This window comes from Eptatretus burgeri, chromosome 17 (genome assembly GCF_056783735.1).
Source record: "Eptatretus burgeri isolate ZD-2024b chromosome 17, Ebu_testis_v1, whole genome shotgun sequence".
Lineage (NCBI taxonomy): Eukaryota > Metazoa > Chordata > Myxini > Myxiniformes > Myxinidae > Eptatretus > Eptatretus burgeri.
The window spans coordinates 31,039,430-31,051,460 of record NC_140977.1 but is presented as its reverse complement, the minus strand read 5'-3'; the positions used below and the strand labels follow the sequence as shown (position 1 = coordinate 31,051,460).

At 43.7% G+C, this 12,031-nt stretch overlaps 1 protein-coding gene across 2 annotated transcripts in view; it reads left to right on the top strand.

The window, feature by feature from the left end:
• Positions 1 to 12,031, top strand: part of ZRSR2 (zinc finger CCCH-type, RNA binding motif and serine/arginine rich 2) — a 49,223-nt gene that overhangs the window by 5,892 nt on the left and 31,300 nt on the right. For both annotated transcript variants that reach the window (XM_085862410.1, XM_085862409.1), the window contains exons 3-4: positions 5,537 to 5,612; positions 6,337 to 6,445. In XM_085862410.1, coding sequence (XP_085718536.1) covers positions 5,537 to 5,612; positions 6,337 to 6,445 — 185 coding nt within the window. The remainder of the gene's footprint in view (positions 1 to 5,536; positions 5,613 to 6,336; positions 6,446 to 12,031) is intronic.

The following is a 12,031-nucleotide window of genomic DNA, read 5'->3' as shown; positions in this document are numbered from 1 at the left end:
TGACATGTCATTGAAATGTTGTACAGCATATTCCCACATGCAGGAATTTGGCACGATATTTCAAAATATTTTGGACGGATTCTGACAAAACTTGGTGGATGAGTTGGGTAGTTGACAAGAACAAGCCGACTGGATTTTGGTTCCGGTCCAGATGCAGAGCCGGCCGATATCATTGGAATACAAAACGTAAACCGTTCAGCCTGGTGGAGGTATGTGGTCTAACTAGTGCCGTTCCAGTTAATGTTTATTTTATTTCCAACAGGATGTCACTCGTGAACACTTTGCCTTAAATGTTGGAATATCATGCCAGATATCTACCATCATTCCTCCTTCCGAGTTAGTGCTAATCTTTGGTTAGTTATGCTCCGGTGACTTACCATCAGCAAGTTCTCCAAGTCGTCCTAGATTGATTTGATTGGGTTTAAGCCATTGTTCCGGGTCAGCGGCTGCAGTTCTTGAACCTATTTATCGATCTGAGATTTTCACCATGCCATTGATAACAGTGGCCGTGAAGGGTTTTCTAAGATGCATAGCTTGTCAAAAAAGTTGGATAATATTTCGCTTGGCTTCTTCCCAGAAACCTTTACCCGATGGGACAGGGTGCCGAAGGACACAAAGGTACATTCGGTTGCCGAAAAGTTGATGATTGCTTCCAACTAATTTGTTGTGACTTGCTTTCAGAGGATTCACTTCAATTCGTAATTTCAGCTTTGAGAATGTTACAAATGTCTTTGTTATTCCTTCAGGAGACTTGTCACCCATTGTGCATAAATCCCATGTATATGCATTGTTTCTTTGTGACCTTGCACATGTATATGTATTGGTAATTTCAGAGCATGCCTAGTGTTGGCTTTAATGGTTAGGATGTGTCAAGTCACTCCTGCATTATCAGTGGAAACAGCCATCTAATTTATAACCATTGGGGTGGGGGTGCCTGGTGTTGGCTTAATGGTTAGGGTGGTGGGATTGGGATCCCAGGGCCCTGAGTTCAAATCCCCCTTAGCTGTTGAATTAATACCAGGTGGGGTTGACTTGGCCTGTCATCCTTCTGCGGTCGGGAAAATGAGTGCCAGCTTGCTGGTATACTGTGTCGGAGTGGCGACCCGTCCAGGATTGTGCCCACGAGCCAAGGAGACTGCTTAGACAGCACCAACGCTCTGCACACAGTATGGTCATGATCGATGGATGGATGGATGGATGGAGGAGTTTCAGAGCAAGTGGATCTATGAATTCCTTACATACAAACCAGTTAGGTTCCTTTTCATGCTCATATACATAAAGGCCCCCCACAAAAGCATTTATTCAAAGATTTGTGAACTTGATTTGTCCAAAATTTCACAACATGACCCTTTATAAATCACATATGTGTGTGCTTCTTTGTTATGGTATATGGAAGAGAGTGATTCATCAATGTGTGTGCCGTCCCTCTGATGGACGTTAAACTTGGCGTCTCGTCTGCCGGCATTAGTTGGTGGACGTTAATGATCCCACGATGTCTTTCACAAAGAGTAGGCAAGCTGTCGCCAGCACCCTGGCCAAATGGCAAATTCCTGTACGAACCTTATTCGAACATCAAGCCTGGCCAGCCGGTTCATGAAAGACTTGAGCCAAACTCCCGCCCCCTGCCCCTCATCCCGGCCAAGCCCACAAGAACGTGGCAAAAATTGTGGGCATTAAGAAGAAGAAGAAGAAGAAGTTGGCCAAGAAAGGTGATGTCAGCTGACTTCCAAGCAGATGGAAGATGTACTCGGCCTAATGATTGAGTGAAGAGAGGAGAATGTTTGTGAAGTATAACATGTTGTCTTTTGATTAAATCCATCAGCAAAGCGATGGGTAAAAATGCCTAGTATACATATAGCTGTAGCCATATACACATTTATTCCATTATAGATAAGAGATGACCAAAAGAAGTGGGACAACAGACCGAAACTTGTGTGTTAAAATTAGAATTTCTATATTTTAATAAAAGTTTGATTCGGTGGTATGCAAAATGGACGTGCTGGGCAATGTACGTGTAATCTACAAGGTAATGTGCGCATGATAACGTATTGTTATGTATAATAGAATGTGCAAGCCTGGGGTTGGCTTCATGGTTAAGGTGGCTGGCTTCAGATCATAGGGTCTTGAGTTCAAGACCATGTCAAACCGTTGAATTAACACCAGATAGGTTGACTCAGCCTGGTATCCTTTTGAGGTTAGAAAAATGAGTACCGGTGTACTGGTATAGGGGCACTGCATCAATGGCACAGCTGCGCCCCCAGAAAATGATGCAGCCACAGGCTGCGTACAACTACTGTATGTAAAACAAACAAGAAAAAGACGTCGTGCAGAGCACAATAATTGCAAAATCCACTCCCCTTTCCAAAGGTTGCCATGGATACATCAAATTGTCCATTTCATTAAGGTTAAAAATGACAATCAAAGCTCAGATGAAAATTGATTATTTTTCAGATTGAAATTGATGATTTTAGAAGTTTGACATTTGACCTCAAAATCACTTCGACTTCTCAGTTGAGACAACCTCCACAACTTGGTGAAGTTTCATGGCTATCGGTTTGGAATTGTGACCTGTAGGTGATTGACAAATAAACAAACAAGAAGAAGAAGACGTCGTGCAGAGCACGATACTTGCAAAATCCATAAAACAAATTTGACCTCTTAAAATAATTGGTGGTTGAATTCAATGACCAAATATGCAACTCGTCTTCAAATTTCAAGTGAATCGGGTGAAAATTGACAATTTTAGAAATCTGGCTTATGTTGACCTTTTGGCCAATGTTGACTTCAAAAATAATTGGGTGGTTGAATTCAGTGACCTGCACTATAAATCCTCTTCAAATTTCAAGTCAATCGGATGAAAATTGAGGATTTTAGAGAGACAACCTTGGTTGTTGACCTTGGGCCTATGTTGACCTTTTTTACCTCAAAAACAATAGGCTTCTTGCTTTTGACGAACTCTACCATGTGGTGAAGTTTCGTGAAGATCGGTTTAAAATTGTGACCTGTTGGCGAAAAAAAACAGACAGAATAACAAAATGGAATGACCAATATACTTGAAAAATCTTCGATTTTGCAACTAACACGTATGGAATGTGTAATGAGTAATTCTGAATAAATGTTCGTTGAACCCTCTGGCAGGAAAGGTAAGCATCCACAGGTAAAGCTAAATGCCATAAGGAAGAAAGTGAATGGTGAGATTGCATTGCCGGATTGACTGACTATCTGGACACCATTGAGGTTGTGGATCTCCTGACAGAGACCCACGACGGTGGCTGTGAACCCACTGTTTATAGAGGTTCTGGCCTGAAATGGTTAAAACCTCGAAGAATGGAGCCCAGCCGACAATCCGAGTACTGCACTCAGAAAATCCATCCATTGCTTTCAGGTGAAATGGTATTTACTTGAGATAAACGACAATTTCGACGTTTGTGATTGTTAGATATTAATTCTACGACACAATATACGGAACTATCATTTACAACTTCCTTTAAATATGCTAATGTGAGGCTTTCGGGATGGTCATTAGGTCTGTTCCATCGATGATTGAATTTGTCAGGAACAGACATGAAGTAATGGTGTGTGTGCGTGCGTGCCGCCGGTTGTGCGTAAAGCCGTTTCGATCGATATTATTTGGAACTCCCGGGATCAGCACTAAACGCTCTATAAATCACACATAGTCGACCGAGCCTCCCTGCTGCCTCTGACTGCGACTTGACTTGTCAAATTGAAATTGATTCAGCCCTGCAGGAAAGGACAAATGAAGGAAGTTGTTCAAGATTATTGGGAGAAAGAGCAAACTTTGTTGTGCTGAGTAGAGATTGCGGTTGGGTCTCTCAGGCCCGCACCGCTCAAACAACCGATATAGCTTGAGGTTTGTTAGCCCCAAGAGAATTGAGGACACCGTGAGATTATGGGATCTTTAACGTCATAGGTGAATACATGCAGAAAGAACAGCCCATCTCCTATCTGAAGGATGATTTCCAAAATCATTGCTCATGCAATTAACAATCGTTTGCTAATCCCAGCAAAGTAATAGCGGTGTATGTTTGGCGGCAAAAGAGTAAAAAAAAAAAAAAAAACCCCGAAAAATACTAGACCGGCACTCGGGAGAGCATGTACCTCCAAGCTGAACAGTTTACGTTTTGTATCCCATTGAAAGGTCGGATCTGCAATCGAACCGGCTTGTTCTTGTCACCGTCCCAACTCATCCACCAAGTTTTGTCATAACCCATTCATAACTGTTTGAGATATCATTTCTGACTCCATCTCTCAATGGTGAAGAATCACTTAAAAATTCTCGTGTCCGGATCTTCACCAAGATGTAATCGATTTGTCGTTGTCACACACCCAGCTTGTCCACCAAGTTTCGTCCGATTCCGTGCACAACTTCTTTGAGATATCCTGCTCACAGACAAACGGGTGAAAACTTAACCTCCGTCCGCCTTCGGTGGCGGAGGTAAGTAACGGTGATAGCTACCCCCTGTAAAATATCCTAAAAACGCTGACGTTTCGGCCTTTTACCCTTTGTCAGCAAAAGAGGATGAAGTACCTGATTCAGCCTCCCCTGCTCTTCTCTTTTACTTCGTCCCGGAGGGTAAAGCCCGAAACATCAGCACCTTGTGGTCTTTTACAGTGGACCGATACCTTTAATCCAAAGAAGAGTTTTGCTATCAGTTTTTAGCTCACCTGGAACGTAGTTCCGGGGAGCTTATGCGATGGCGTGTCCGTTTGTCCGTCCGTCCACAAATACTTGCAACTTTTTCTCTGAAACTACACATGCAATGCTGATGAAACTTCACAACCTTTATCACCCGTGATGTACTAAAGTTTTGTCACGGCATTAAATAAAAAATCCATAGGTATTTACTTTTTTCTCCATGAAATATTTTGTGGGTCATCCATGCCTCGCAGTAGTTCCCTGGTTCTCTTATCCAGCCACTACCAGGTGAACGCCCAGGGGTATTGCCCCTATGTTTTTTTTAATTTATTGTAGTTGACCATCATTTCAATTTATCTTTGGCTTCACTGATTTAACTGGTCTGGCTCAATGGCCAACGGGTATGCATGCTCGTCCCCGAGCTGTCGAGCTTGGGTTTGAATCCTGACGCCGCTATAAGTTGTCAACCTGGTGTTTCACAGGATGGGAGATTCATCAATATGTGTACCATTCCTCGAATGGACGTTAAACTGGACGTCCCGTCTGCCTGCATTATCTGGTGGATGTTAACGATCCACGGTGTCCTTCGTGGAGTAGGCGAGCTATCGCCAGAACCCAGAACAAATTCCAAACTCCTGCTCTAACCAACATGGGCCACTGCATCAGGAGCACAGCCCCTACAAATGATGCAACCAGCAGTCACGTGCTGCACACGGAATGAATGAATGACCAATTTAACTTCTTCATGACATCCCATACCTTCACCACCATATTTACTGTATATATCTGTAAGGGACGATCCTTTTGTACTGCAATGCCAGCTACACTCAAGCAGGTTTAGTTTTATGATCGTGATCCCCCCCTACATCCTTGTTTTAGGCGTTGTACAGGCTGAATCGGAAACAGAAGGGACAAGTGACGAGGAACTGAGGAGGAAGAATGAGGAAGACGAGAGGTATGCAAGTTAATTACTTCATTGTACTGTATACATACATCATTGATGGTTTATGGAAGATCTTCGTGTATCATATCCACGCAAGCATTTTTGGTGGGCTTGATCCACATTCCTTTATGAGCATATCGCTAACGCTGTTGGTGTCTCGGTTTCAAATCCCATGTTCTATGTCCATTTTGTTTCCATTGCCGATCAACATCCTGGTAATTCATGTTAAAATACATTCATGTCGACTTCAATTTCTCTGTCCTGCATGTGATTTATGTACAAGCTCCCTGGCAAGCCTCAGATCACCATGTTGTACCATCACCGGATTAGCGGTGGAGCAAGTGACCAACAGAGGGTTATTAGTCCCCTACCTGTTTACGTAGGGGACTATAGGTTTGCTGTCCGTCTGTCCACCCGTCCGTCCCACCTGTTGTCTTCCACACCTTTTTTCCCGTGCCCTATAACATATTCAACTGAAACTTGGTGCATGGATTTATTATGATGTTACAGGGCGTTTCGTCAATTTTTCACAGAGTTATGCCCTTTTTTGGTCTTAGAAATGATCACATTGTTTGGGGACATGTTTTGCAAAGCAATTCTCACTCTTGTTTTATCTTGTGATATGTGTCTTTTTGGCATCGTTAAAATTAGGTTTGGAACTTTGACCTCTTTCACTGTTACGAAGTGAAGCTTTGAGTGGTCCGCTTGCTTCTTGTCTTCACTCTAACCTTGGCAGACTTCGATTGCATGAAGAGTGGCTCCGAAGAGAGGAAGAGGCACAGGAAGCATTCCAGCTGAAGCAAAAGAGAGAAGAGGAGGGACGGTTGAGGCAGGAGGCCGCAGAGGTGATTCGGTCATTTTTTCTGGTTCCTGTTAAACCGTGATTCATCGTTGCCTCGCAGATTTGCTGCGTGCTTTGACCTTGTGCTTCTCGGGGTCCCAAGTGGGTGTTCAATCCAACATTTGAGGTCTTGTGTTCCAGAATAATATCCGTTGTGGTTTATTTACTTTTGTTCCTGCTCAAGCTTCGAGTGGACAAGTTCACCTGGATAGTTTAAGTTTGGTTTCTAAGTTAGTTTGGTTGGGTGTTTAAGCGGTGCCAGATTTCCTCCAATTTATTTGTTGCACTCGTCTCACAATTGGTTCCATTTTGATGAGAATTTTGTTTTTCCTCCTGCCGGAGCTATCATATCAATCGGGAATCGTTCGGGATGTCGTATAAATGGCCAATCCATGTACAGATTAATTTTTTATAAAGTTAAGACTTTTGGAATGGAACATCAACATTCAAACAGATGAACAAGCAAATTAAATTCACAACATGCCGACGTTGTTAAGCACATGCTAGGAAGGCATTGACCACGACACAGAACGAAGGGATTAACCATATCGTCTCATATTGACAATATCTTCCCAAGGCAGTTTGCATCATGCTCCTGGGACGTCTCCAGTCGACAGCATGGAGCCAAAATCAGGCCAACCGACCTGCCAAACCAATAAACATGTATCCAGCAGTAATCCTGACAGCTCTCTCGCAATTGTATGTTCTTTTGGTGTTCAGCATAATTTGGTCTTGGGTGGCCATGATGAGATTTGTAATGTTTCTTTTTATCTATTTATTAATTTATTTATTTATTGGCATACAGAGTGAAGGCTTGGGGAAGAGCGAGAGCACAGAACGGATCTATACCCGACATAACAAAAATAACAGCAGAAAGAGAATGGGGGAATGTGAACAGTAGGATAAAGGAGACGGACAAACAAGGGATGCGGATAAGAATGAGGGGTAGGAGAGAACTCGGCTTCTTCGCAAGAGATTCCAATGATCTTGAAGGCCAGGTTGGTTTCCATTGCATCAGGCTGAACAAGGTATGAGGCAGGGGTGCCAGCCCAGAGGGAAGATCAGTATTCTATGCAGCTGTGGATGAAGGCCTTGTATGTGGATAAGAGTTCAGGAGTGCCAAGGAAGAATTTCACACGACAGAGGATGCCCAGGAGACTGGCTTTAGAGGACAACTTTGGAATGTGGTTTGCCCAAGAAAAATCATGTCTGAGAGCGAGACCCAAAGTTTGAGTGACTGAATTTCCTCAAGAGGATTGTCAAGAAAGTAGATGGGGTTGTGGGGGGTGGGGGGGTTGCCAGATGGTCGTTTCGGAGTGAGAGTGTGAGATTTGTTAGGATTGAAAGACATATTCGAGGTGTTTGACCAACTTGTGATTTTCTCAAGGTCTGAAGAGAGGGAAGAGACTGTAGTCTGCCTGTCTGAAGGATGATGGATGTCATGGCATTAGGTGGAGTCATCAGCAAATAGATTAAGTGGATTTTTCAGAGAGATCGTTGATGCTGGCACCCTGAAACAAATGGTTGCGGCAGCAGTTGCCACTCTCTGGTTCATATAAAGTACAGTAACGCTGCAAACAAAAATCGTATTGAGGTGTGACAGTTGTGGTGGGTTGGGCACCTGACATTACCACGTGTAATGATGTGGGCCTCGCTTGTATATGACGAAAATGAAAATGCGGCATATTTGGAGAGGATTAGGACCGTCTGCTGACAGGATGGTGCAGAGATGGTGCATTTACCTTTGAGTAGTATACTCGGGGTTTGATTCTCAGTATGACTGAACTGGTCGGATTAGCGTTTCACAGTCACGGTGTCCTGCCAGAAAGTGTGGCATCGTTCGGATCAGTTCTATTCTTGTGTATGGCAGTTTGGCTGCTGGATAGCTATCATTTCTTGGAAGCGCAGCTGTGCCGCTGATGCTATGCTCCTCTACCAGTAGACCGGTACTCATTTTGCCAACCTCGGAAGGATGACAGGCCGAGTCAACACCACCTGGTGTTAATTCAGCAGACAATGGGGCTCAAACTCAGGACCCTAAGGTCTAAGTCAGCCACCCAAACCACTAAGCCAACACCAAGCTGTATCATTCGGATGGATGATAAGCTAATAAGTAATAACCCTTCTCCATGAGCCTCGACACCATCCAAAAAAGTCGGCGAGATATTGCCGGCATCCTGAAACAAATTACAATTCCATACCATGACTGGTTCATTAATTTTGTGCGTGTACATGACATGGCTGGTGGTTTGCATTATTGCTATCAGGTGTGCGGCTGTGCCGCTGATGCAGTGTATGTACTCTGTATGCTAGAGCAGGAATTTATTATTTGTTCAGGGCGCCTGCGATAGTTCGCTAACTCTTCACAAAGTACACCATGGGATCTTTAACGTCCACCAACTAATGCTCGGCTCTGACTGACTTGTAGGAGGGCAATGGTCAACCACCCACGACGCCCATGCGATGAAACTGCTTCGGCAGCATTTCCACGCTGTCCATAGAGTATCAACATTAAGGCGCTGTCACACCTTGACGTTTTAGCCAGCAATGGCAATGTATAAAAATGTATGTAAAACGTTGGCGTATGCTGAAGTTTTGATGTTTTTTTTTTAAAGTTTTGGTCGTATTCATAACGTGTTGGTCGTATGCATAACACATTAGTAACGGGCACATTGCGTTTCGTTGTGTTATAGATAACTTATACCAACGAGTGATTAGCCTGTTGTCGGCGTTCACAACCTATGCCCAACGATAGTTTAACTTTATGGGCATAGGTTTATGGGTTTAAGGCATAGCGCGCTGCACGTATCACCGACGAACTCGTGGTGTAGCCTGTTAAAAAAACCTGCCGCACGCCGATTTAAATCATAACCGCCTGAAAATTGGAAGTGTCAACATCGCAGTCACATTTTGACGATTTAGCCAGTGTATGCCGACCTATGAAAAATGTGTGTAAAACGCTGGCACACGTCGAATACGGTATGGGTAAGTTGTGTATACGTTAGGAGCACGCTGAAAAACGAGGAAGTACGCTGTCATATTCCGTGGTACGTCTAGTACGTCGTGAAATTTCAAGCATGCTGAAAATTTTACGACGTACTCGACGTACGGCTCACAAGTTCTGCATACGCTGGCATAAGTTCTCTGCACGCTCCGCGATCGTTGACACACGTCGAACACACGTTACTTGTACGTTACTCATAAGTCGAAACACGTCGAGGTAATGTTTAGCATACCCGAAACTTAATTTTTAACCTATGAGTAGCGTGCTTTGAACCTTTGAGTAGCGTATCTCAAACGCACATTGTTGTATGTAGACGAATTTGATTGACGTCTTCTGGATGAACACAGAACTTACTGAACGTGTTTCTAACTTGCATCTACCGTACAATGGCATATTGGCAGCGTTTAGGGGAATTGGTATATACAAATGGGCTTCACAAGAGGAACCCGTCAGTGTTCCAGACTCCATTTTGAGTAGATGTCAATGTCAGTAGTATCAGTAGTAGTAGTAGTAGTAGTAGTAGTAGTAGTAGGTGAGCGTGTCAGTAGTTGTAGTTGTAGTAGTATTGGTAGTAGTAGTATGTCCATGTCAGTAGTAGTAGGTGAGTGTGATGGGGAGGGTGTGGATGATGATGGATCCTCGTTGCGTCCACGAATAGGAGACTACTTTGCACCATTGTTCGATGTTCTTTTCGACTTTTGTTTTTTTTCTCATTCCCACGATGAACTATTTTTTTTGTTTCAGTTTAAAAAGTATTCAAAACGACTTGGACAAATGCATAATGTACTAGTAATGAACACAGAACGCTTTGATAACTTATACATAAGTTATACCAACGATTGATTAGCGTGTTTTAGGCGTCCACAACCTATGCCCAACGATAGTCTAACATATGCATAGTGTGGCAGCGTATCATCGACGATTACGTGAGGTTTTCTATTCATAGGCTGCAACTTCACTTTTAATAAATGGCTGTCACTCGCTTATTGTTTTTGGACGCTGGTGCCCGGCAATTGAAATAGTTTCCATTGAACGAGTTAAATCGCTTCCACTGGACTATTGAAATGATTTAATAATTATCCGAAACCCCGTCACAGACGGATTCCGTTCCATGAGCCCAATATGACAACCAGTGGCGTATCTTGGAAGAGCCGGATCCCAGTCGATGCACTCCAGGGCCTTACCTAATGAGGCCTACAAAACGTCCTTGTACACGACATTTTTGGTGTACACTACTCCTTGTGAAGAAGTCCCCTGATTTGTGCACGTGTCTACTTTGACGTACAAACACCGTGTCAAAACTTCTCAGGTCACAGTACCGAGAAAAACGTGACGCGACCGCGAGGAGGAGCACAAAATTGGTCCTTCAGTATTAATATATGGAAGATACAATGTTTCGTGTTACATTTTTTGTGTCAAATTCACATTCTAAGGAAGTCAGCATGTGCAGAAGAGGGTTTTACATTGCAGACGCTACTTTCGAGGAGTGGAATTACACATCTCAGCGGTAAAGGTCTGTCGATGACAGACATAATGACGTCAGCGAATTATCGATGATGTCATGAGGTCCTTTCGTCTCTCAGCGGTGACATCACATGTCGCCATGTAAACGAATGCAAAACGAAAAGTGTTTATTCTGCTTCAGAGTTGAAGTCTGACTATTGCCACTATGTGCGATGCACTCTTACAGGTACGGTTTATTTCGGTCCAGGTTACAGTACCAAGACAAAAACGTGACGCGACCGCTAGGAGGAGCACAAAATTGGTCCTTCAGTATTAATATATAGATGCTTGGTTATCCTTGGACCCACTCTGGCTAGCAGCTCGTCGAACATCGCTGGGGGCATTCGCAGGAAGTTGATGAAGGATGCATGGTCCTCGCTCCAGAGTTCCAACCATGAGCCGGTCATATATGCCGTAATGGCGTCGCCTCCCGATCCATGGTCTGACCCAGTTCCTTCTCCTCCGTTCACGTCTTCTTCTCCCGGCTCTATTGGCACGCAACTGGTGCAGTGTCAACTCGATGAGGTCATGTTGATGTTCGAGGACAGGTAGGTATTGTCGTCTCAGCGTTGCCGTATCCTCCATCTCTCGGAATGACATGGACATGTACTCACCACGAAGTCTGAAAAAAAGACGGGTTCCTCCTGCGAAGCCCCTTTTTATATACCAATTCCCCTAATCGCTGCCAATACGCCATTAGACGGTATCTGTAAGTTAGAAACGCGTTCATTAAGTTCTGTTGTCGTCCTGAAGACGTCAAATACGTCTACGTCTTTTTCAAGTAACGTGTTGCGAAGTGTGAACAACGTTCGTGTAGCGTGCTTACAAAACTTTACTCGTAGGTTAGAAATAAGTTTCGGGTACGCTAAACATTACCTCGACGTGTTTCGACTTATGAGTAACTTACAAGTAACGTGTGTCGACGTGTGTCAATGATCGCATAACGTGCCTACAACTTATGGCGAGCATAGCGGAACTTGTGAGTCATACGCCGGCATACGTCGTAAAATTTCAAGCATGCAAAAATTTGAGGACAACCCAAAAGTACAACGTTTAAAGCCAGCGTACTACGACTTATGGCAG